The sequence below is a fragment of the Pan troglodytes genome, chromosome 23 (genome assembly GCF_028858775.2).
Source record: "Pan troglodytes isolate AG18354 chromosome 23, NHGRI_mPanTro3-v2.0_pri, whole genome shotgun sequence".
In the NCBI taxonomy this organism is placed as follows: domain Eukaryota; kingdom Metazoa; phylum Chordata; class Mammalia; order Primates; family Hominidae; genus Pan; species Pan troglodytes.
The window spans coordinates 43,545,797-43,571,541 of NC_086016.1; the positions used below are offsets into that span (position 1 = coordinate 43,545,797).

The 25,745-nt window shown below is 54.5% G+C and overlaps 1 protein-coding gene and 1 long non-coding RNA gene across 2 annotated transcripts; one reads left to right on the forward strand and one right to left on the reverse strand.

Moving 5' to 3' along the window:
• On the reverse strand, positions 1-9,613 carry LOC107970256 (uncharacterized). The gene is made up of 2 exons (XR_001712722.3): positions 9,450-9,613; positions 1-180 (listed from the first exon to the last, which is right to left on the reverse strand). It is a non-coding gene; the product is annotated as an uncharacterized LOC107970256 (long non-coding RNA).
• On the forward strand, positions 9,507-25,546 carry CSDC2 (cold shock domain containing C2). Its single transcript, XM_016939270.4, has 4 exons — positions 9,507-9,903; positions 20,547-20,845; positions 22,533-22,655; positions 23,610-25,546. Exons 2-4 carry the CDS (start codon positions 20,670-20,672, stop codon positions 23,770-23,772), a joined length of 462 nt encoding a protein of 153 aa, XP_016794759.1. The 5' UTR covers positions 9,507-9,903; positions 20,547-20,669; the 3' UTR covers positions 23,773-25,546.
• The last annotated feature ends 199 nt before the right edge of the window (positions 25,547-25,745 follow it).

Genomic DNA, 25,745 nt, shown 5'->3' on the forward strand with positions numbered 1-25,745 from the left:
TAATTTTTTTATTTTTTATTTTTGTAGGAATGGGGTCTCACTATGTTGCCCACGCTGGTCTCGAACTCCTGAGCTCAAGTGATCTTCCCTCCTCGGCCTCCCAAAGTGCTGGCATTAGAGGTGTGAGCCATTGTGCCCGGCCAGGAATCTTCTTTGTGTGGGATCATGGGAATATATTACCTGTTCAAAATGAATAAAACAAAATTTAAAAAGCAATTAAGATTTTTTTTCACATCTTAAAAAAAAAAGCTTCTCTTGGCCCCCTTTCCTGGCTCCCTTTTCCTCCAGTGAATGCTCCATTTTTCTGCTCCCTTTACTAGCAAAACTGCTTGAAACAGTCGTCTGTACTTGTTGGGTCCCTTCCAAACCTCTCTTCTCTCTCCGACCTGCTTCAGCCAGGGTTCTGCCCCTGCTGCTCCAGGGAATATGCTTCCTGAGGGTCATTAATGGACTCCGTGTTGCCAAATCAGTGGTAATTCTGTCCTCAGTGGCAGTTTTTGTCCCAGAAGGTCAGACACCTTTTCCCCTGTGGCCCAGCCATGTTCTCCACCCACCTCACAGACTCCTCTCTCGGCCTCACAACACTGGTGGGCCTTGGGCTCACTTTCGGTTCTTGGTACACTCCTGCGGGTACCATGCCTCCACACAGCACCTGCCGCTCATGGCTCCGCCCCTTCCTGCCAGCCTAGCCTCTCTCCCCGAGCACGGACTCCACAGCTCCATCTGGTCACTCGAGTTTAACATGCGTCACAATGGGACTCCTGGCTGGCCCTCCCAACAAACCTGCTCTTATTCATCTTCCCTGTCTCTTTTTTTTTTTTTTTTTTTTTTTTGAGACAAGGTCTGTCGCCAAGGCTGGAATGTAGTATTGAGATCACAGCTCACTGCAGCCTCTACCTCCTAGGCTCAAGTGATCCTCCCACTTCAGCCTCTCCAGTAGCTGAGACTACAGGCGCGCACCACCACACTCAGCTAATTTTTGTATTTTTTATATTTATTTATTATTTATTTATTTATTTATTTTTGAGACAGAGTTTCACTCTTGTTGCCCAGGCTGGAGTATAATAGTGTGATCTCGGCTCACTGCAACTTCCGCCTCCAGGGTTCAAGTGATTCTCCTGGCTCAGCATCCCAAGTAGCTGGGATTACAGGCATGCGCCACCACGCCTGGCTAATTTTTTGAATTTTTTTAGTAGAGACAGGGTTTCACCATGTTGGTCAGGCTGGTCTCGAATCCCTGACCTCAGGTGATCCGCCCGCCTTGGCCCCCCAGAGTGCAGGGATTACAGGCATCAGCTACTGCGCCCAGCCTCATTTTTGTATTTTTTTTAGAGATGAGGTCTTGCCGTGTTGCCCAAGCTGGTCTTGAACTGAGCTCAAGCAATCCTCCTGCCTCAGCCTCCCAAAGTGCTGGGATTATAGGCGTGACCCACTGCGCCGAGCCTCTTCCCTGTCTTAGAAAATGACTTCTCCACTCTTCGTTGCTCAGGTCCAGGCTTCAGAATCATTCTCCACTCTTTGTCTCTCACACTCTTTGTGAATCCCTGAGCAAATCCTGTTGTTGCTGTCTCCAAAATGCATCCAGAATCCGACCTTTCTCCATCAACTCCACTGCCATTTTTGGGTCCCAGCCACCCTCAATCCTCCCCGGGCCATCGCAGCAGCCCCAGTACAGGTTTCCAGGTTCCTGTCCTTACGCCCTGCCGCCTACAGGTAACACAGAAGCCAGAGAATTGCTGTTTCAGTGTCAGTCAGGAATTTTCTCTCTTCCCCTGCAGACTGTGCAACACCCCATCTCCTGAGAGGAAAAAGCCCAGGCCTTAGGATGGCCTTCACAGCCCTTGGGGTCCCCCTGCCCCAGGACTCCTCCAACCTCATGCCCCACTCCTCCGCCTGGCGGCTGTTTTTCAGACACCCCAGACCCACCCCCACTCAGGTCCTCCACCTGTGCCGTTTCCTCTCGCTGAACACCCTTCCAGTCACCTCCTCCAGCTCCTTGCTGTAACGTCACCTTGGTGAGGCTTGCCCTGGCCCCCTGTTTTATTTTTGTTTATTTATTTTGTAGAGACAAAGTCTCATTATGTTGCCCAGGCTGGTCTTAAACTCCTGAGCTCAAGCGATCCTCTTGCCTCAGCCTCCCAAAGTGCCAGGATTATAGGCGTGAGCTACCAAGCCCAGCCTTGACCCCCTGGTTTAACCACTCACCACCACCCCCACACTTCCCTGTTTAATTTTCCCTGGCATTGCCTAGGCTAGCATTCCTAGTCTTCCAACATGACATTATTTATTTCTTAAGCTATTTTTGTTTGTTAGGCTTTTTTTTCTTTTTTCGACAGGTCTTGCTCTGTTGCCCAGCAGAGTGCAGTGAATTCCTGGGCTCAAGGAATCCTCCTGTCTCAACCTCCCCAGTAGATGGAACTTTAGGCACTTGTCACCATGTCCAACTTTTTTTTTTTTCTTTTTGAGATGGAGTCTCGCTCTGTCACCAAGGCTGGAGTGCAGTGGCACGATCTCTGCTTACTGCAAGCTCCGCCTCCTGGATTCACGCCATTCTCCTGCCTCAGCCTCCTGAGTAGCTGGGATTACAGGCACGTGCCACCACTCCCGGCTAATTTTTGTATTTTTAGTAGAGACAGGGTTTTGCCATGTTGGCCAGCCTGGTCTTGAACTCCTGACCTCGGGTGATCCACTCGCCTCAGCCTCCCAAAGTGCTGGGATTACAGGCGTGAGCCCCCATGCCTGGCCTTATTTATTTGGGTACTTTTAAAACCTCTCTCACACACCTATAATCCCAGCGCTTTGGGAGGCCGAGGTGGGCGGATCACAAGGTCAGGAGATCGAGACCATCCTGGCTAACACGGTGAAACCCCGTCTCTACTAAAAAATACAAAAAATTAGCCGGGCATGGTGGTGGGCGCCTGTAGTCCCAGCTACTCAGGAGGCTGAGACAGGAGAATTGCCTGAACCCGGGAGGCGGAGCTTGTAGTGAACCGATATTGCGCCACTGCCACTGCACTACTCCAGCCTGGGTGACAGAGCGAGACTCCATCTCAAAACAACAACAACAACAACAACAAAAGTCCCTGCATGGAGGCCAAGGCACAGGCAGAAGTGCCACTGGGAAAGGAGATTCTAGAAAAGGCCTAAACACTAGACATCCTGGGCCAGGTGCAGTGGCTCGCACCTGTAATCCCAGCACTTTGGGAGGCCGAGGCTGGCAAATGACTTGAGGTCAAGAGTTCAAACCAGGCTGGCCAATATGGTGAAACTCCATCTCTGCTAAAAATACAAAAATTAGCCAGGTATGGTGGCAGGTGCCTGTAATCCCAGCTGCTCAGGAGGCTGAGGCAGGAGAATCGCTTGAACCCAGGAGGCGGAGGTTGCAGTGAGCCGAGATTGCACCGTTGTACTCCAGCCTGGGTGTCGCAGCAACTCCATCTCAAAAAATAAAAATAAAAATAAAAACCACTAGACATCCAGATGTCACCCAGGATGCTGCTCCCTGGTTTGGCTTGGGCCAAAAGTGAAATGCGGAGAGTCACCAGGTATTTGGTGAGGGCCTCAGAGGCCCTCCTATAGGGGCCTGTGCTCTGGGGGGACTGACAGGAAACGGAAATAGACACGTAGGGAGATCATTCCAGGTGGTGCCATTGAGAGGGTCACATGGATAACATGATGGGGCATAACTAGAGACCACTGCCCTCGCCAGGGCACCAGCTATAGCTTTGTTCAGAAGGTGAGGATGAAGGGGAACCCTCAGCATTGAGAAGGCTGGAGGCCCATGGCCCAGAGGGTCCAGGAGTGTGTGTGAATGGACGGATGGCTGAGGGAGACTTGGCTCACAGCCCAGACCAGCCCTGGAGCAGCCGGGAGACAGACTGCTACCCCAGCCTCAGGATCTCAGGGCAGGATGCGGGGGAGGTTGACTGTGGGCCAGAGCCCGCTACCCATCACAGAGAGCTACTCCCACGGACCTGGGAGGAATTCTGGAAGGAGTCTGAGCAGCAGCTGCAGAAGGAGACCCTGCCCCACGGCCCAGGGACCTCAGCTGGGGGAACCCCCTCACCTCCCCCATTCTTCTGCCTGCAGTGATCGCTACCCCAGACAAGGGTGCCAAGCTCTGAAGCCTGCTGGCCACAAAGAGGCTCTGCCAGGTTGCCAGCTATGCTGTTTGTTGGCAGAAGCATGTCATTCCTTCCCCTCTCATTTCAGATGAGGAGCAGACCTCTTGTCAGGTCCCCCAAATCCCATACGATGTGGCTGCTGCCCTTCTCCTACATGCTGTTCCAGCCACATTTGCAATCGTAAGTTGCTTGAATGTGCAGAGTTGTTTCTCCCCTCTGGGTGTTCCCTTCCCTGCCTTTTTTTTTTTTTGAGAGGGAGTCTCGCTCTGTTGCCAGGCGGGAGTACAGTGGGGTGATCTTGGCTCACCGCAACCTCTGCCTCCTGGGTTCAAGTGATTCTCCTGCCTCAGCCTCCCAAGTAGCTGGTACTACAGGGACACGCCACCACACCCAGCTAATTTTTGTACTTTTAGTAGAGACGAGGTTTCACCATGTTCGCCAGGATGGTCTTGATCTCTTGACCTCATGATCCACCCACCTCGGCCTCCCAAAGTGCTGGGATTACAGGTGTGAGCCACCACACCCAACCCCCTTATTTTTTATTTTTGTAACTTGTGATTCTACATTTGTCTGTGGATTTTGTATCATCTGTATCATTTGTAGATGAGATGCGAGCTCCATGAACTCAAGGAGCTCACCTGCGTTGTCTGCCGCTGTCTTCCTGGAGCCTTGGCCATCTGGTACATGGTAGGCAGGCAATAAATATTTGCTGAATGTATGAATGAATGCACAAATGATGTGGTCAGATCTGCAGGAAAAGATCTTCCCTGGCAGAAGGGTGGTAGTCGGATTGGAGGAGACAAGTGGGAGACAAGGAGAGAGGAAGGAAGGACCGCTCTGATTTACTGAGTCCAGGTTGGAGATGAGTCCCACTGTAGGGGAGATGGGCATCTAGGGGATTGAAAAGACATTTCAAAGACAGTGTGGCATGGCAGGAAGAATAGGAGTGTAATGAAGCCAGAACCTCTGTGTGTGTGTGTGTGTGTGTGTGTGTGTGTGTGTGTGTGTGTTTGAAACGGAGTCTTGCTCTGTCGCCAGGCTAAGAGTGCAGTGCCGCGATCTTGGCTCGCTGCAACCTCCGCCTCCCGGGTTCAAGCAATTCTCCTGCCTCAGCCTCCCGAATAGCTAAGACTATAGGCACTTGTCACAATGCCCAGCTAGTTTTGTACTTTTAGTAGAGACAGGGTTTCACCATGTTGTCCGGGATGGTCTCGATCTCTTGACCTCGTGATCCTCCCGCCTCAGCCTCTCAAAGTGCTGAGATTACAGGCATGAGCCACCACACCTGGCTGAACCTCTGTGTTTTAATACCAGCTCCATCACCAGCTGTGATGCTCTGTGCCTGAGCATCCTCATCATCTTGTCACACGGCACCAACACCTTAGAGGTGTATGTATCTCAAAGGGATGTGGATTCAATGCCACATAGGTCCAGGCCTGGCCACCACAGGTGGGCTGACCGTCGATAACAGGAGTGAGAATTGTAATTCAGGTGGAATCAGTAGTCGCAGGCGCTATTTGGCTCTAACCCACCTCTTCGGCTTCTCCAAGGCAAGGGAGGCTTTCAAGGAGATGAGCTTTTGAATTCTCAGCTTTTCACAAAAATAGCCTCCACGCCGGAGCCCCTGGTTTCAGGCAGACAATTTCTTTGTTACTCAGCTGCTGGTGGGTGGGTGGGTGGGGCTGCGGCTGCTCTTTTCCTGAATGAACAGCTGTGCCCTCTCATCGCCGGCTCAGGAATAATCATAACACTGCTTCAATGCTCGGCCCAGCCTCCTTCATTCACTGCTCTCTGGCTGCCTGGCAGCTCTGGGCACATGTTCAACAGCCCATGGGAGGGGCCAAGAGAAAGGAGACTGGACGTGAAGGGAGGGGTCAGGGCCTTGGCCACAGCAGCCGGGCCTCAGCCTCCTGAGAGCTGGCCTCCGGGACCCTGCCTCATGTTCCGCATTCCCTTCCCTCACCCTGTCCCCTGACACTGCCTCCTTTCTGTTCCTCCGCCACCCCAAGCTCATATACAGCCAAGGGCCTTCCAACCTCCCGAGCTTCTTCCCTCTCGATGTCTTCTCTCTAGGTCCTGACAAGCTGGGTCCCGAGGTCACCTGGAGTGCAGAAATGTCCGCCCAGCCACTCCCCCTCTGCTGGCCAATCAGCTTATAACCCATCACTCAAACAACATGGGGGCCCCTGGGAGAAGGGCCAGCCTGGGCATCCACATTCCAGCTCAAGTCCTGATGCCAGTTCTGGTTGGCCAAGCCTGGGCCAGAGGTCCTACAGACCAAGAGAGGGGAGAGGTGATTCCCCAGGTGACAACATCAAGGCAGTTCCCAGCAAACGGGATAGTAAGGGTGGCCAGGGAAAACTGCCAGCGTCCACCATGGCTCCAGCGCTTCTGCTGGGAGGGCAGGTTGGTGTGTTTGAAAAACATGGGTCCACCGGGCGCAGTGGCTCATGCCTGTAATCCCAGCACTGTGGGAGGCCGAGGTGGGCGGATTGCCTGAGGTCAGGAGTTCGAGATCAGTCTGGCCAACATGGTGAAACCCTGTCTCTACTAAAAATACAAAAAAAGTAGCCGGACGTGGTGGCGTCCTCCTGTAATCCCAGCTATTCAGGAGGCTGAAGCAGGGGAATTGCTTGAACCAGGGGTGTGGAGGTTGCAGTGAGCCAAGATCGCACCACTACACTCCAGCCTGGGCAACAGAGCAAGACTCCGTCTAAAAAAAAGAAAAAAAAGAAAAAAAAAAAACATAGGTCCAGAGATCAGGCTTGGGGCCTCTGCTCCAGCACTCCTCCACTTCGGAGCCGCGTGACTCAGTGGAGCCCCACGAGCTCTCTGAGCTGTTTCCTCATCCCACCGAACCCGATAGAGCTGTCAGAAGAAGCAGGCAAGGGGCTGGGCGCAGTGGCTCATGCCTGTAATTCCAGCACTTTGAGAGGCCGAGGCAGGTGGATCACCTGAGGTCAGGAGTACAAGACCAGCCTGGCCAACATGGCGAAACCTCATCTCTACTAAAAATACAAAAATTAGCCAGATGTGGTGGCACACGCCTGTAGTCCCAGCTACTCAGCAGGCTGAGGCACGGGAATTGCTTGAACCCGGGAGGCAGAGGTTGCAGTAAGCTGAGATCACACCACTGCACTCCAGCCTGGGTGACAGAGCGAGACTCTGTTTCCAAAAAAAAAAAAAAAAAAAAAAGAAGAAGAAGAAGAAGAACCAGGCAAGGGGATGCCTGTGAAGGCCCTTTGAAAGATATTATTGCTGGGCCGGGCGTGGTGGCTCACGCCTGTAATCCCAGCACTTTGGGAGGCCAAGGTGGGCGGATCAGGAGATCAGGAGATCGAGACCGTCCTGGCTAACACGGTGAAACCACGTCTCTACTAAAAATACAAAAAATTAGCCGGGCGTGGCTGCAGGTGCCGGTAGTCCCAGCTACTCGGGAGGCTGAGGCAGGAGAATGGCCTGAACCTAGGAAGTGGAGCTTGCAGTAAGCCGAGATCTCGCCACTGCACTCCAGCCTGGGCGACAGAGTGAGACTCCGTCTCAAAAAAAAAAAAAAAAAAGAAAGATATTATTGCTGGAGGAGAGGAAGGCAGAGAAGAAAGAAGAGACGATGTTATCCCAGCACTTTGGGAGGCCAAGGTAGGAGGATCGCTTGAGGCCAGGAGTTTGAGACTAGCCTGGGCAACATAATGAGACCCCATCTCTATAAAAATTTTTTGAAAACTTAGCCAGGCATGGTGGTGCACCCCTGTAGTCCCAGCTACTCATGAGGCTGAGGCAGGAGGATCATTTGAGCCCAGGAGTTGGAAGCTGCAGTGAACTGTGATTGCACCACTGCATTCCAGCCTGGGTAACAAAGCAAGACCCTGTTTCAAAAAAGAAAAAATAAATAAATAAAAAGGAGGAAAGAGAGAGGAGAATTTAAAGGGGATGGGAGGCTCCTCTGGGTAGAGTTCTCAGGTAGGGGTGTGAAATAAAATCAGAACCCTGGCTGGGCGCGGTGGCTCACGTCTGTAATCCCAGCACTTTGGGAGGCTGAGGTGGGTGGATCACGAGGTCGGGAGATCGAGACCATTCTGGCCAACATGGTGAAACCCTGTCTCTACTAAAAATACAAAAAAATTAGCTGGGTGTGGTGGTGTGAGTCTGTAGTCCCAGCTACTCAGGAGGCTGAGGCAGGAGAATCGCTTGAACCCGGGAAGCGGAGGTTGCAGCGAGCTGAGATCAAGCCACTGCCCTCCAGCCTGGGCGACACAGCAATACTCTCTAAAAAAAATAATACTAATTCAGAACATCCCCAGGTAACCACAGGCAGCATTTCTCAACAGTCTCTCCTGCAGAACCAGAAACCCAGACTGTCTGAGCCTGATTGTCCTGAGAGGTTCTGGAAGGGCAGGGGCGTGTGGTGACACTGGGTGCTCCTGGGTTCCAGTACCTCTCTAGCCAGTTGGAAGAATATAGGCAAGTCAAGTCCTTCCTCCTCCCTGAGCCTCTAATTCCTCACTGGTAAAGTAGGGATGATAAAAATAAATTATTAAATTGTTGTGAGGTTTCAATGAGGGCAAAGCTTGCTGCCTGAAACAGAGCAAGCTCTTGTGGCATCTTAGCTATTTGTATTAGTTACTTGTATTTTTCTCTGCGGTTTCCCTTTTAACTCCCACCTCCTTTTTATTTTAAAAAGACTCCTTTTGAAAATGCCAGCCTGCCTCAGTAGTACCAGGAGACACCAGGGAAAGGCTTCCTTCTTTCCAAGCTGAGGCTGAGAAGGAATGGGAAGAACGAAGAGAAGCACCTTTGTGGAGGCCTCCTCCAGCCGGCCCTGGGTTTAGGAACATCACACACTCAACCTCCAAAGGCCCTCAGGGGCTGGCCCAAGGTCACACAGCTTGACAGTGCGGAGCACTTCAAAGCCAGGGCGTGTGGTGTAAAACAGGCTGGGTGCCTGAATTCAATCAGCCCTCTCTACTTCTCTACTCAGAGCCTCCCAGGTTGTGGGGTGTTCACCTGTGCACCTTCAAGCCAATCACTTCCTTGGGGTCCTCGTCAATTCAATTCCATGGAAATATTACAAGGGGTAGACAGAGATGAGCCGTGTCAGTGTCTGTACTAGCAGAGGGCAGGACCACTGAGCGTCCGGAGGGGAGACGAGTGTCTGGGTGTCCCTGGGAACCTGGCTTGTCTCGACCCCTCTGGGGGGCTCCTCTTGGCTCTGACCTCCATTCTCCCAGACTCACCCCCACTCATGCCCACCCACCCCGAGGGGCCCCCCAGTGTGCACTCACACACTCACACTCAAACTCACCACCCCACTTGCTCTCTAATTACCAGGAACGTGGCGCTGTCTCAGGTTCTTCCTCCCCTGCATTCCTCAGCAGCTGCCCTCACTGGGCAGGGCAAATTATACTGTGGCCCAACCATAAAAGCCACTTTCCAAAAAAAGAAGCTTTAAGGCCCCCGAGAGACGCAGCTGAGCCTCTCACCTGGCAGTGCCTGACTCAGGAGGTGATGTCTGGGCCATGAGCCACAGAGCCTGGTGTCCCTTTAAGCAGGGAGTACAAATTCTCATCCCTCCCTCCTGCTCTCCCTGACGTCAGCTGGAAGGCGTGTGAGTGAGTGAGGGGCTGAGGTGCCGCCCGCGCGAGCACACACAGACACACACACACACACACACACACACATCTTCCAGACCCATCCCCTGCCTGCCAGCTCCACGAGCCAGAGAGAGACAGAGCGCGGACGCCGCAGGAGGCAGTGCCTGGACCCCGGCTGCCCAGGAGAGGTGAGGGGCTAGATGGGGCCTGAGGACACTGTGCCAGAAACTGTGGCTTTGGCCAGGCCGAAGGAGAGAGGTACAACGTGAAGGTGGGAGCTGGATCAGCCCAGTTCAGCTTACAGATAGGGTGTTGGGGGTATAGAGGATACCACCTGTCTCTCCCTCCCTCCTTCTCTCCCCATGACCCCCAAATGAGGTGAGGCCGTGTGGCTCCCGTGGGAGCATGTCTGTGTCTGTGTCTGTGTCTGGGACCTGCGTCTGGCTCAGGAGGCAGAGAGCAGCAGATACCTGCCAAGCCGCAGCCTCCTGTCTGGGAAGCAGCGGGAGAGAGGACCGCCTTGACCAGAGAAACCCCAGTGCCGCTTCCAGATGCTGAAAGCAGAGTGCAGCAGGGACCCTTGCTGGTCCTTCCCCTGGAATGTCGGGCTGGGAAGGGACCGGCTGGGAAAGGCAGACAGTTGGACCTGGAGCAGCTGTCTTATCCTGACTCTATTTTTTCCCCAGTGTGATGGGGATAATTGTGTTAGTTGGCTTAGAGAGGTGGCTCCGTGTGGTTATTCTCTTCCCCCAGGTACCACCCCACCCCGAGCCCTTGCTTCTTGCCTGCCTGCTGGTCTGCTCTGACCTCCACCCTTGCCAGGACACAGCCCCCGGAGGGCAGGGGTGATAAGTCAGGGCCTGCTAGGCCTCCTCTGTCATGGGATACAGGGACTTAGGGTGGCCTTGGCTGGTGCCAAGCCCATGAATGGCCTGACCCTGGCACAAGGAGTCCAGGCGGAGATAAGGGGCGACGCTGGCACCCACAAGGAGACAGCAGGTTCCTGCCAAGCTGCCAGCCTGCAGGCTCTTCCCAGGGAGAGGGGAGGGGGACACAGAGCGAGAACAATAATAAATACAGAGTGTGAACTGCTGCATCCACTGGGGCTGGGGGAGGGGAGGAGGAAGTATGCCCAGTGGGGGGTGGGCAACCTCTCTGAGAGCCTGGCATCATGCTGCCTGGCTGTGATCCGGCAGGGGCCTCTCCCTGGGAAAGGGGGTCTCCAGCTTTCTGGGGGATGGGGAACTGGTTTCCCAAACCTGACTCCATCCCAGAGTCCTCTGGACCCTCCAAATTCTGAATGTTTCCTCCTCCCAGCTTTGCCCTGCCGCCCCCCATTTCCTTGAAGTCTTCTCCAAAAATGTCTGTTTTCTGTGTCTGCCCATCTTGACCCATCCTCACCCCCTTCAAAAAAAAAAAAAAAAAAAAAAAAGACAGGTATAGACAGGAACTGCCTGCCCGTGTCCTGGGAAAGGCCAGAGGACAGTTTTGGCCACAGATGGCTCTCCCAGGCTTGGAGAGACATGGCTAGGCAATGTTCACGGATGTGCAGGGGGATTCCCTGAGGGGGACTTGGGGACACTCTCGGATGGCTGGTGGGGAGGGGACACCTGCCAGCCAGTCTGGAGTAGAGCCCCCTAGGGGGTAGAGGGCACTCAGGACCTGGCTGAGCCAGTCATGTCCACGGTCACAACTGGGGCAGCCAGGACCCAGAGCCTTGTAGGAATGGGGCTTGGGGCAGTTCAGACCTTTGTCCATGCTGAGCAGCAAAATGTGAGGCTAAAAGTAGTAGGGAGCTCTTCTGCCCCACAGCCAGCAAAATGACACTCCTGGGCTGGGGGGCTGGCATGGCACACCAGAAAGCTTTGGGGTCACACTGATTGGAGTTCAAGTTCAGATGCTGTGTGTATGTATGACTTTGACCAGTCTATTCCTCTCTCTAGGGGGTCTCAAAATGGGAAAGTGACTTGCCCAGGTTCGCACAGCCAAGCACAGGTGGGACTGGGGTGCGAATTTGGCTCTCCCAGTGCCGTCCTGGTTTCCCCACCACCACCCAAGCCACAGAAGCCCAAAGGCCTTAACCACAGCAGTTCCCCAGGGCAGCCTGGGCATGTGACAAGGAGGACTACAGGGTCTCTTAAATAATTAAGCTCAAGTATTGGCTGGGGCAGCCCCCATGCACAGACGCAGGCACACAGGCTGTGTGGGGGAAGGACCAGGTTTAATCAGGTCACCTCAGGCTGCAAGAGCAGTTCAGGCACTGATGTATTTTAAGGAGCATCCGGGAGGCTGGGGGAGGGGGAGGAGCCAGGGAAGTGTCAGCTCCTGCCCGGGGGTCCTGAGTTTGTTTTCTCACTCTCCCAGGGCCCACCATGCACAAGCTCCCGATGTTCGGGAAGCCCTTCCAGCGTCATCCTTGTGTTCCCCGTCCTTTCTATTTTTAAACCACCGTACCCATTCCTCCCATCTGCTCCCCTGTGATGGGGGCTTGGGGCTGGGACATTTTTATTGGGGGAGTTGTTTTTAAGCTTAGCAGAGTTGGTGAGTGACTCACCCAAGGTCATGGTCTGAGTCAGCGCAAAGCCAGAAATAAAAGCCCCAGTCCTGGCTCCCCAGGAATTCCACACCCGACTCCTCCTTCTCCAGGGGAGGGTGGGCGCCACCCTCAAGGAATGGCTGGTCTTCACCTCCCCAGACATCTCCAGAGGGCAGATATGCTGCACCTGACCTGCTGTGAGAGCTCAGCGAGGCTCTTCACCTCTCTGAGCCTCAGTTTACTCTTCAGAAGATGGGTGTACTAAGCCAGGCGCAGTGGCTCATGCCTGTAATCCCAGCACTTTGGGAGGCTGAGGCGGGCGGATCACGAGGTCGGGAGATCGAGACCATCCTGGCTAACACGGTGAAACCCTGTCTCTACTAAAAATACAAAAAAAAAAAAAGAAAAATTAACCGAGCGTGGTGGCGGGCACCTGTATTCCCAGCTACTCGGGAGGCTGAGGCAGGAGAATGGCGGGAACCTGGGAGGCGGAGCTTGCAGTGAGCCGAGATCGCACCACTGCACTCCAGCCTGGGCGACACAGCAAGACTCCATCTCAATTTAAAAAAAAAAAAAAAAAAGAAGAATGGGTGTACTAATGGTAGTTACTGCATGGGGTTCTTATGAGGACGAAATGAAAAAATGGGGCAAAGGGCTTGGCACATGGTCAGTATCAATAGATCACTAGATGGTGGCTGAGGCTCACATCAGGACTTCCAATGCTGCTTTTTTAAAATTATTATTGTTTTTGAGACAGAGTCTTGCTGTGTCACCCAGGCTGGAGTGCAGTGGCGCGATCTCGGCTCACTGCAAGCTCCGTCTCCCGGGTTCACACCATCCTCCGGCCTCAGGCCTCCCCAGTGACTGGGACTACAGGTGCCTGCCGCCACGCCCAGTTAATTTTTTGTATTTTTAGCAGAGACGGGGTTTTGCCATGTTAGCCAGGATGGTCTCAATCTCCTGACCTCGTGATCCATCCGCCTTAGCCTCCCAAAGTGCTGGGATTACAGCTGTGAGCCACCACTCCTGGCCCCCAAGCTGCATTTTAATAATCTGCTTCTGTTCCCCCTGCTGGACTGGGGTGCTCTAAGGACAGCTGTTGCCCCACGTTTGTTGTTCTGGTGCCTGCACTCAGTTTGATTTCATTTACATATGTGTTTTTGAAAACCTCGGAGGAGAATTGGCCTGACCTTCATTAGTCATCTGGACCAACAATGATTCACGTAGCTGAAGAGAAAGGTGAGGTCCAGAGAGGAGCAGGTGCCTGCCCCAGGTCACACAGCACTGGGTGGCTGACCAGGCTGCCTTTCTCTAATCCGCTCAGACTAAGAGGACTCATGGTCAAGAGAAGACCATACAGTCAGGCGCGGTGGCTCACACTTGTAATCCCAGCACTTTGGGAGGCCAAGGGGGTTGATCACCTGATGTCAGGAGTTCAAGATCAGCTGGCCAACATGGTGAAACTCTGTCTCTACTAAAAATACAAAAATTAGCTGGGCATGGTGGTGAGCGTCTGTGATCCCAGCTACTCGAGAGGCTGAGGCAGGAGAATCACTTGAACCTGGGAGGCAGAGGTTTCAGTGAGCCGAGATCGCGCCACTGGACTCCAGCCTGGGAGACAGAGTGAGACTCAAAAAAAAAAGGATGGGTGCGGTGGCTTACGCCTTTAATCCCAGCACTTTGGGAGGCTGAGGCAGGTGGATCACAAGATCAGGAGTTTGAGACCAGCCTGGCCAACATGGTGAAACCCCATCTCTACTAAAAATACAAAAATTAATCGGGTGTGGTGGTGCACGCCTGTAATCCCAGCTACTCAGGAGGCTAAGGAAGGAGAATTGCTTGAACCCGGGAGGCAGATGTTGCAGTGAGCCGAGATCATGCCACTGCACTCCAGCCTGGGTGACAGAGTAAGATTCCATCTCAAAAAAAAAAAAAAAAAAAAAAAGAGGACTATGGCCAGGCACAGTGACTCACACTGTAATCCTAGCACTTAGGGAGACTGAGGCTGCAGTGAGCCATGATGGTGCCACTGCACTCCGGCCTGGGTGACAAAGTGATACCCTGTCTCAAAAAATTAAAAAGTAAGAGAGAACCATGACAACCATTTCCTGCCCCATTCTGCATCCTTTTAGGGGAGCTGAGAATTGGAGCAGAGCCCCAGCATGGGCTGTGGTTCATCTGCCAAGAAGGCTGAGTCACCACCCAGAGTGCCCCATGACACTGCATCCAGCCTCAGGTTATCTCCAAACAGCCTGACATTTGTGTTTACTTCTAGGCCCCTTTGTCTGCAGAGTCAGTCATTTGGGGTCTGGCCTTCTGCAGGGAAATGAAGATGAACTTGGCTCAGAGCCCAGACTCAGGGCTGGGGGACAGGGGGATGCACACTCTCCGGGGGGCCTTTGACACAGCTCTGTGGCTCCTCCCGACAACCTGGGTAGGATGTTATGATCAGCCCCATTTGACAGATGAGGGAACTGAGGCACAAAAAGGGAGAGTTGGCCGGGCGCAGTGGCTCATGCCTGAAATTCCAGCACTTTGGGAGGCCAAGGCGGGTGGATCACCTGCAGTCAGGAGTTCGAGACCAGCCTGGCCAACATGGTGAAACCCCATCTCTGATTAAAAAAAAAAAAAAAAAGGCTGGGCGCAGTGGCTCACGCCTGTAATCCCAGCACTTTGGGAAGCTGAGGTGGGCGGATCATGAGGTTGGGAGATCAAGACCATCCTGGCCAACATGGTGAAACCTTGTCTGTACTAATACAAAAAATTAGCTGGGCGTGGTGGCACATGCCTGTAGTCCCAGCTACTCGGGAGGCTGAGGCAGAAGAATCGCTTGAACCCCACAGGCAGAGGTTGCAGTGAGCCAAGGTTACGCCACTGCACTCCAGCCTGTTGACAGAGCAAGACTCCATCTAAAAAAAAAAAAAAAAACCACACAAAAATTAGCTGGGTGTGGTGGTGGGCGTCTGTAATCCCAGCCAGCTACTCGGGAGTTTGAGGCAGGAGAATCACTTGAACCTGGGAGGCAGAGGTTGCAGTGAGCCGAGATCGCGCCACTGCACTCCAGCCTGAGGGACAGAGTGAGACTCCGTCTCAAAAAAAAAAAAAAAAAGGGGAGGGTCACCGGGCTCAGTGGCTCACGCCTGTAATCCCAGCACTTTGGGAGGCCGAGGCGGGCAGATCACGAGGTCAGGAGATCGAGACCACAGTGAAACCCCGTCTCTACTAAAAATACAAAAAATTAGCCGCGCGCGGTGGCAGGCGCCTGTAATCCCATCTACTCGGGAGGCTGAGGCAGGAGAAAGGCGTGAACCTGGGAGGCGGAGCTTGCAGTGAGCCAAGATCGTGCCACTGCACTCCAGCCTGGGCGACAGAGCGATCCTCCGTCTCAAAAAAAAAAAAAAAAAAAAAAAAAAGGGAGGGTCACAAAACTGGGTTGCAGTGGAACAAGGATTTAAACTCAGGCAGTCTGGGTCTCAGGCTGCCCTCTTACCTGACTGCTCGTTCTGAAGGGCATTATTCCTGGCAGGAGATGGCCCCAGAAGGACACACGAAATCCCCCTGGAGCTGGCCTTTAGCTCTGTTTGAGTGGAAACAAATGTTCTAGAAACATATCAGTTTCTCTGCTCTTGGGGGAGTTTATTTTCCCATTTAGTTTCTCAGGGAAAGTTCTTTTGGAAAAACTCCAGCCTCATCTTGGCTGAACCAGGAACAGAATTTATATTCACAGGAAGAGCACTGGTTTACTGTTAGACAGATCTGGGACTCTGTCACCTGCTGTGTGACTTTGGGCAAGTCACTCAACCTCTCTGAGCCTCAGCTATCTCATCTGTAAAATGGAAAAATTGTAATTTCAACTCTATAGGGTAACTGGGAGGTTGAAACATAGAAAATAATTTCTGTAAAGACTTTTGCACAGTACATGGCATTCAGCCAATGAAAGCCTCATTTTCACTTGCCCTCTTTGGCAGCAATGCTCTGGAGAGGGGGTCTGAACTGGAGGGTTGCTCCGTATCTCCATGTTCCCTTCTCTCTGGTCTCTCGGGCTGCTGGGCATTGTACAGCTCCTCCAAGCCCACGCCCTGGCAGGGCCCAGAGAGGGAAAGGCCCTGTACCAGCTCACACAGTAGGTCAATAGCAATACAGAGCCTGGACACAGGACTCCTGCCTTCCCACTGGAAGGCTCCAGATCATACTGATTCAAATTCTGGCTCAGACTTTGATTGGTGTGTGTCCTTGAGTGAGTGATTTAACCTCTTTGAGCCTCGGTTTTCTTGTCTACAAAGTGGGGTAATAATAGCACCAGCCTTGAAGAGCAGTTGCAGGAATTAAAATAAGAGACTGTGGAGCTTTGAGGGGTGGGCGATCCTTAGGGAAGAAGAGAGGATGAAAGTGAATGGTGGGCTTGGCCCAGCTCGGCTGGGTCTCTCCTTCCCCCACTCCCTCTTCCCTCAACACCCAATTCCACAGCCTTGTCTAGGAGAGGCAGGCTCTCGCCCAGCGCCCAGCGCCTACTCAGTGCTTCCCACATCCCACCTCAATTCTCATTTCATCCTCAAAAGAGCCCTTGGAGGAGAGAGTCTTTTTTTTCTCTCTCCCTCTCTTTTTTTTTTTGAGGCTGGGTCTTGCTCTGTCGCCCAGGCTGTAGTGCAGTAGCTTGATTACCACTCACTGCAGCCTTGACCTCCTGGGCTCAAGCAGTCCTCCCACCTTAGCCTCCTGAGTAGCTGGGACCACAGGCATGCACCACTACACCCAGCTAATTTTTTTTTTAAGACAGTGTCTAACTTTGTCCCCCAGGCTGCACTGCAGAGGCGTGATCTCGGCTCTCTGCAGCCTCGACCTCCTGGGTTCAAGCAATCCTGCTGCCTCAGATGCCCAAGTAGCTGGGACTACAGGTGCGCCACCGCCATGCCTAGCTAATTTTTGTAATTTTTATAGACACAAGCTTTCGCCATGTTGCCCCAGCTGGTCTTAAGCTCCTGGGCTTAAAAGATCCTCCTGCCTTGGCCTCCCAAAGTGCTGGGATTATTGGCGTAAGCCACCTTGCCGGTTGGAGGAGGAATTCTTGTGATCCCCATTTCCCAGATAAGGAAACTGAGGCTGCAATGGGCGACAGGGGAGAAGCCTGTTCTCTCTGCCTTGTGGAAGCTGCCTGTCTCCTGCCCCTGCCTGAGCTCTTGCCCTGAGGCCGACTCGCTGCCTCCTCTTGGTCCTGTCTTTGCTGTGGCTCTTCTGCCTCCCTTCTGCTCTTTGGTCTCTCTGCCACCTGAGAGCCCATCATGGGGAGGCTGCCCTCGACCCTGGCCCAGAATCATCAGTGGGTTCTTCCCCCATCCCTGCTGCCCACTTAGCATGAGGCCCTGGAGCCGCACAGTCACTTGGGTGGGAGGTCTGGCTGGCCAGAGCAGGCCCCAGCTCAGCCGCGTCTCCCTGGTAACCACCATGAGCTGCATCTCCCCCTCTCCATCCTCCTCTTCCCTCCCTGCCCCTCCATGGCCTCCCAGCACTGGCTGTCACTGCCAAGCACAATACCAGGCCTGGGAAAACTGCAGTTGGGAGACCGCCCTGCTCCCTAGAGAGAGGGAGGCAGGGCCTCTGTCCCCATCGCCTGCCAACCCTCACCCAGGTGGGGCAGGTGGCACTCAAGGAGTGCACTGCAGGGCGTCTGGTGCTTCCCAGCTGTGTCATCTTGGGTAACTTTGCTGCCCCTTCTTCTTTTTTTGGTAACAGCTTTACTGAGATATCGTTCATATACCATAAAATTCACCTGCTTAAGGCGTTCAGTTCAGTTGTTTTTAGTACATTCACAGAGTTGTGCAGCCATCACCACAGCCAATTATAGAACATTTCCATTCCCCAAAAAGAAACGTTCTACCCATTGGCAGCCCTCCCCTCTCCCTCCTTCCCAGCCCTGGTGACCACCAGTGGACTCCCTGTCTATGAGGATTTGCCTCAGAGATGGAATCATGCCCTCTGTGTTTTTGGGACTGGCTTCTTCTCTGTGACCTTGCAAACATTCTAGCATAATGTGTGCAGGGTTCATCTAGGGTGTAGCGTGAATCAGTATTTCTTCTTTTCTTTTTCTTATGGCCAAGTGCTAGTCTACCATGTGTCTAGACCATAATTTATTATCCATTCATCTGCTGATGGGCTCGGGCTGTTTTCACTTGTTGGCTGTTGTGAATGAGCACTGGTGTGACCATTCATGAACATTTATGTCCAAGTGTTTGTATGGTTGCTTTTTTTTTTTTTTTTTTGACAGAGTCTGGGTCAGTCACCCACCCTGGAGTGCAATGGTGTGGTCTTGGCTTGCTGCAACCTCTGCCTCCCGGGTTGAAGCAATTCTCATGCCTCAGCCTTCTGAGTAGCTGGGACTACAGGTGGATGCCATCACACCCGATTAATTTTTGTATTTTTAGGAGAGACGGGGTTTCACCATGTTGGCCAGGCTGGTCTCGAACTCCTGACCTCAAGTGATCTGCCCACCTTGGCCTCCCAAAGTGCTGGGATTACAGGTGTGCGCCACCACACCCGGCTGTTTGTGTGGTTGCTTCTTGAAGCTTCCGTATTCTTCTCTCTAAAATGAGGATAATGGGTGAAAAGGCCAAACCTGGTTTGCCCTGCCAACCTGGCATGAGCTTAGACAGAAAAGCCCCACTTCAGCCTTTTCGGGGTTGAGGGTCTGTGAGGCAAGCCAAGCCCGGGGCTCCACTGCCTTCCTGACTGGAGGGGGAGGGTTTGGGGAGGAGGGAGGATACTACTCCACCTCCACCCCCTAGGCATGGCAGAGCCAGCTCAGCATCTTGGTTCAGAAAAATTCCACTTGCTGTATAATCTTGAGCAGAGGCCAGAAGACCTGCTCCAGTGGACTGCTGGACTCATCCAGGCCTGCCATGCAGGGTGTTCAGGCTTTCTGAGCTCTGGACTTCAAGGAACCTTACAGGAACCTTGTGGGTGATTTTCCTTACCTGGGAACTCCAAGCTCTGTGGTGGGAGGGGTATAAAATGGAGGCCACAGGCCTGTAACCCCAGCATTTTGGGAGGCCGAGGGAGGTAGATCAACTGAGGTCAGGAGTTCGAGATCAGCCTGGCCAACATGGTGAAACCTCGTCTCTACTAAAAATACAAAAATTAGCCAGGCGTGTTGGCAGACACCTGTAATCCCAGCTACTTGGGAGGTTGAGGCAGGAGAATCACTTGAACCTGGGAGGCAGAAGTGGCAGTGAGCCGAGATCACACCACTGTACTCCAGCCTGGGTGACAGAGTGAGACTCTGTCTCAAAAAAAAAAAAAAAAAAAAAATTAGCTAGGTGTGAGGGTGCATGCTTGTAAATTCCAGCTACTTGGGAGGCTGAGATGGGAGGATCACTTCAGCCCAGGAGATGGAGGCTGCAGTGAGTCATGACCATGTCCCCAGACTGGATGAGACCATGTCTCAAAAAAAAAAAAAACCAAAGGATCAATGCTAGCCCCATTTTACAGAACAGAAAATAAGAGTCAGAAGTTAAGAGTGTTGACCAATGGGCTGGACGAGTTGGCTCATGCCTGTAATCCCAGCACTTTGGGAGACCAAGGTGGGCAGATCACCTGAGGTCAGGAGTTCGAGACCTGCCTGGCCAACATGGTGAGACCCCATCTCTACTAAAAATACAAAAAATCAGCCAGGTGTGGTGGCAGGCACCTGTAATCCCGGCTACTCAGGAGGCTGAGGCAGGAGAATCGCTTATACCCAGGAGGCAGAGGCTGCAGTGAGCCGAGATCGTGCCAATGCACTCCAGCCTGGGCAACAAGAGTGAGACTCTGTCTAAAAAAAAAAAAAAAATTTGACCAGGGCCAAGGCTATGTAGCCAGAAGGTGGAGGATGCAGGATTCAAACCCAGGCCTGGGTGTGGAGCCCACACTCCCACCTGCCATGTTGGAGCTGATGTGTGGCTTGGCTTGCTTGAAGTCACCAAGTTGTAGGTGACAGAGCTAAGGTTTGAACCCAGATGTGTGACTCTGAAACAACTGACCCTTATGCCGAACCATATTCTAGACCATCACTGGCCACCCTACCCAGCCACCTCCCAGGCCCCTGGAGTTAAGAGAATTGAACTGCAAACTGGAAGGACTTAGGGGTCATATGACCCCTAGTTTTGTTTTTCTGGTGAGGACTCTGAACCACGATGGGGTCATTTGTGACTTGAAGTAACGCCGTGAGGATAGCAGGTGGGACCAGCCCTCCTCACTGTGGCCAGGGTTCAGGAGCTGCTCCCCTGGACTAGGCTCACCTGTGCCTCTTTCTTCCTCTTCCAGACGGAGCCGGTGGCTGGTGAGGCCGCAGAGCAGGGCCAGGCCGGGCCCTGCCCGCAAGGACGACCAAACCCCTCACCGGCCCCTGGGCCCCAGAGCCCACCAGGCTCTCCTGCTGGCCCCACCATGACTTCAGAGTCGACGTCACCCCCAGTTGTGCCCCCGCTCCACTCCCCCAAGTCCCCAGTCTGGCCCACCTTCCCCTTCCACAGGGAGGGCAGCAGGGTCTGGGAGCGGGGTGGTGTCCCACCTCGGGACCTACCCAGCCCTCTGCCCACCAAGCGGACCAGGACCTATTCAGCGTGAGTACCTGCCCCTTGCCCAGGCCCCTGACCCTTGTCAGGACACGGGCTGACCATCCCCATCCTCTTCCAACTCCTGTTGTCCTCACCTGGGACAGGGGAACTGTGTGTGGACCTTCCAGTAACTGGATGGATGTTTGTCCCATCCATCCATTCATCCATCCACCCATCCACCCACCCATCCATCCATCCACCCATCCATCCACCTGTCCATCCATCCATCCATCCATCCATCCATCCATCTATCCACCTGTCCATCCATCCATCCACCCACCCACCCACCCACCCATCCATCCATCCACCCACCCATCCATCCATCCACCCACCCATCCATCCATCCACCCATCCATCCACCTGTCCATCCATCCATCCACCCACCCACCCACCCACCCACCCATCCATCCATCCATCCACCCACCCACCCACCCACCCATCCATCCATCCATCCATCCATCCATCTATCCACCTGTCCATCCATCCATCCATCCATCCACCCACCCATCCATCCGTCCATCCATCCGTCTGTCCGTCCATCCATCCACCCATCCATTCATCCATCCATCTATTCCACAAAGATTTACTGAGCTCCTGACCAGTCGGGATCCATAAGCTGCTTACAATCCAGAGGGAACTTGTTCACCATCCATTACCACCCAGCAGGGTTAGGGGTGAGGACCCAGCATGGGGTACCAGAGGAGATGATGTCCTGGTTGGGTATGGAAGATGTATCAGGTGAAGAAGGGAGCTGGCGATTCTGGGCAGATGGTACAGCATGGGCAAAACCCAAGACACGGAGTTAACCTTTGGAGAGGGGTGGGCAGGCGGGACAAAGACTAGGCCTGGGCCTTCGGGGTAGGTCACCGATGAGGTGGCATAGGGGAGTAATATGGGTCCATATGGGGGAGGCCAAAGGATCTTTTGGGAAGGACAGAGTCTCGCTCTGTTGCCCAGGCTGGAGTGCAGTGGTGCAGTCATGGCTCACTGCAGCCTCAACTTCCTGGCCTTCAGCAATCCTCCCACCTCAGCCTCCTGAGTAGCTGGGACGACTGGTACGTGCCACCACCCCCAGCTCATTTTTTAAAAAAAATGTTTGGGCCAGACATGGTGGCTCATGCCTGTAATCCCAGCACTTTGGGAGGTCGAGACAGGTGGATCAGTGAAGGACAGGAGATCAAGCCAGTATGGCCAACATGGCCAAACACTGCAAAACCCTGTCTCTACTAAAAATGCCAAAACTTAGCTGGGTGTGGTGGTAGGTGCCTGTAATCCCAGCTACTCAGGAGGCTGAGGCATGAGAATCACTTGAACCTGGGAGATGTAGGTTGCAGTGAGCTGAGATTGCACCCCTGCACTCCAGCCTTGGTGACAGAGAAAGACCCTGTCTCAAAAAAAAAAAAAAAATTTTTTTTTGTAGAGATAGGAGTCTCCCTATGTTGTCCAGGCTGGTCTCAAACTCCTAGGCCCAAGTGATCCTCCCGCCTCAGCCTCCCAAAGTGCTGGGATTACAGGTGTGAGCCACCGTGCCTGGCCTCATTATCGTTGAATGGGGATGGCTGTGTGGTTTCTGGCCTGGGGCAAGTTTCTCACAGCCCTGAGGCATGCTCAGCAGAAAGGGCCCAGAATGGCTGTAGGGATCCGGGGAGGAGTTCCTCAGGCCACAGCTCCAATCCCACTACCCTATCTCCAGGACAGCCCGGGCCTCAGCTGGCCCCGTGTTCAAGGGCGTCTGTAAGCAGTTCTCACGCTCGCAGGGCCATGGCTTCATCACCCCCGAGAACGGGTCCGAGGACATCTTCGTACATGTGTCTGAGTGAGTCCCCTCCACCTCCCTGTTCTTGGCCCCTGCCCTAGTGTCCCCAATGGTGCCTCAAAAATGTCTCTCCAGGCCTCTCCTCTCACTGGCTGAGGTCTGTATTCATGGCGCCTTTTCTGTCCTCTGAGTAGAGGCTGAGGGTGCGTTGGGAGAGGAGGGCTGGGGCCAGGGAGGGAGTGGGCACGCAGACCCCAGAAGCCTGGGAGCCAGCGGCTGGGCCCTGGATCCTGTTACAGCATCGTGGAGGTCTGAGAGGGCTAGGCCAGCTCCTGAGCCTCTTGGCCTGGAAAGGGCCTTCATGTGGGTGGGCCAGGAGGTAGAGATGGATGTCATGTCTAGGCCTGGCCCCACCCACTTCTAATGCCAGGAGGACCGGGGGAGGTCACTGAGCTTCTCAGAGCTTTAAGGACCTCCCCGTGCCCTTTCACATCTCAGTCCCCAAGGGACCCAGAAAGGGAGGTACAGTTTATGAGTCCCATTTTATTTTATTTATTTATTTTTTGAGAGGGAGTCTCGCTCTGTCGCCCAGGCTGGAGTGCAATGGCACAATCTCGGCTCAGTGCAACCTCCACTTCCTGGGTTCAAGCGATTCTCCCGCCTCAGCCTCCCGAGTAGCTGGAATTACAGGTGCCAGCCACCATGCCTGGCTAATTTTTGTACTTTTAGTAGAGCCAGGGTTTCGCCATGTTGGCCAGGTTGGTGTCAAACTCCTGACTCAGGTGATCCGCCCTCCTCAGACTCCCAAAGTGCTGGGATTACAGGCGTGAGCCACTGTGCCCAGCCATGAGTCCCGTTTTACAGATTCGAGAGCTGAGGTTCTGAGAAGCAAGGCCTGGCCAGGCCTCCTGGCCTAGGGAGGCTTAGGGCCAGGCTGCCCCCAAGGCCAGGCCGCAGGATTGTCTGGGGCACAGGGCCTGCTGCTGGGCTAACACCCCTCTTCCTGCCCGCCAGCATCGAGGGGGAGTACGTGCCAGTGGAGGGCGACGAGGTGACCTACAAGATGTGCCCTATCCCTCCCAAGAACCAGAAGTTCCAGGCCGTGGAGGTGGTGCTCACTCAGCTGGCCCCCCACACTCCCCACGAGACGTGGTCTGGCCAGGTCGTGGGCTCCTAGGCTGAGTGGCTCACAGGCCAGCTGGCCGGGGGTTGGGGAGCCACACAGGGTGAACGGGCAGCAGCCGGCTCCATGCCCCACTGCCCTGGCTGATGAGTCCTTCGGTGGCCTCAGTGTGCGCGTCTGTCTGTCCGTCTGTGCTTGTGGCTATGAGCGTGTGCCTCCACCCACCCCACGACCCGTGACTACTGTGCAAGCTGGCCAGGAGGTGGGTGGAGGGCGAGGCCACCAGACCTGGCTTCTCGCTGTCCACTGCCTCTCTCCTCCCCTCCCTGCCGCAGACACGCAGGACCCGCTCGCCCTCCTGCTTACCCGTCCCCATGGTGACTGAGCTGCGAGAGCCTGCACTGGGCTCACTCCCTGGCCTCCGCCCCTGAGCTGTCCCGTGTCAGTCCCTGGCCCGGAGCCAGGCTCTCTGTGCTACTTACTTACATCTCCCTCCCTTGGCTGAGGTCCCCCGCCACAGCCTGGACCCTTCCCTCAGAAGCCTGGCCGGTGGGTGCTTTTGGGGAGCCTCTCAGCCTCTGGCAAGGGAGGAGGACTGACACGGAGGCACACAGGCCTCTCACTGCCGAGGCCAGCCTTCCTTCCTGCTCTGCTCTCTCAGTGCCATGGAGAGGCAGGAAGAGGGGCCTGAGGGCGGAAGGGGTTTGGGGCTCCCATTTCGCCGGCCAGTCCCTCCTCCTCAGCCTGGCAGTGGCGCTGGGCTCCTTCCCCTGGGCTGTACTGAGCCGAGCCCAGGGGTTTGCAGAGGGTGGGGGTCCATCTCTCCAGCTTGGCTGCAGCCCTCCTTTACCCTGACTCACAAGCCCCACTGATGCTCTGGGCCATGCCCGGCTGACGGCTGCTGTGGATGCCGCGAGGGACGGACACACGTCCGGGGCACCCACGAGGAGGGCCCCCAGCCTGGGAGACTGGCCCTGCGGCCTCCACGTCAAACTCTCTTCCCAAAGCCCTAACAGACCAGTGGCCGAGGTGTGGCTCTTATCGCATCCATCCCTGAAGATGTGTGGCTGTTGCTGTCACCTGGAGTCCTTTTGGGGCCAAGATGTGTGTGCACCCGGGGTCGTGGCCATTCACTCCCAGGCAGGGGTGAGGGTGGCCTGGCCCAGGAGGCCAGGAAGGAGGGCCCTGTCTGCCTCCACCTCTGGGTGCACCCCCTGCCTACCACCCTCCCTTCTAGAGAGCACATCGCCTGACCGGGGAGAAGTGGGGCCGTGGTTCAAGGGAGGGCTGGCCAGGGGTGGGACCCTTATGAGACTCAGTCTGTGAGTAAAACCGGGGGCTCAAATGCCCAGGATGAGGGGATCAGTGACTGTCTAGGAGGATCCCTTGCCTTGTAGGTGCCCCAAGACCGCAGGGTAGAGATCAGCCGGGATGCCTGCATCCCACCCCCGGCCCCAGGGCCCACCACATAAAATCTGGGAGCCCAGAGCTGCTGAGGTGTGGTCAGCTCCCCTAAAATGGGCACGGCCCAGCCTGTCCCATGAGGAATAAAGGCCCCTGGCCCCCTTGAGAGAGGGCTTGTTGGTGAGGGCTGACTCCTGGGGGCCCCCAAGGCTCCCCTCCTGTGGGGAGGCCACCTTTTAAGGCACCACTAGCAGTCAGGATATGGTGGCATCAGCCCTGGGGCCTCCTGGGTGGCAGGGGGGCAGCAGCTCTTCTCCCCACTCACAGGCCCTGCAGTGCCCATTTGGAATTCCTCCCAAGACCCCTGGCCACCCAGACCCCCCATTCTTCCTAACACTGGCAATAAACCCTCAACTGTGACCCACCGTGGCCTGAAGCTGCCTCTGTGTCAGGGTCCCCAAGGAAGGGGCTGGGGGTGGACACACCAAACCAGCTCTTCTTTGGGGATTCAATGGCCCCCTCCTCGACTGCATCAGACTTCCTTTGTGACCTGGGCCAAGTCCCTGCCCTCTCTGTGCTGTTTACTTGTCGGCAAAGTAGTGGCTGTGACAGCATGTGACTGG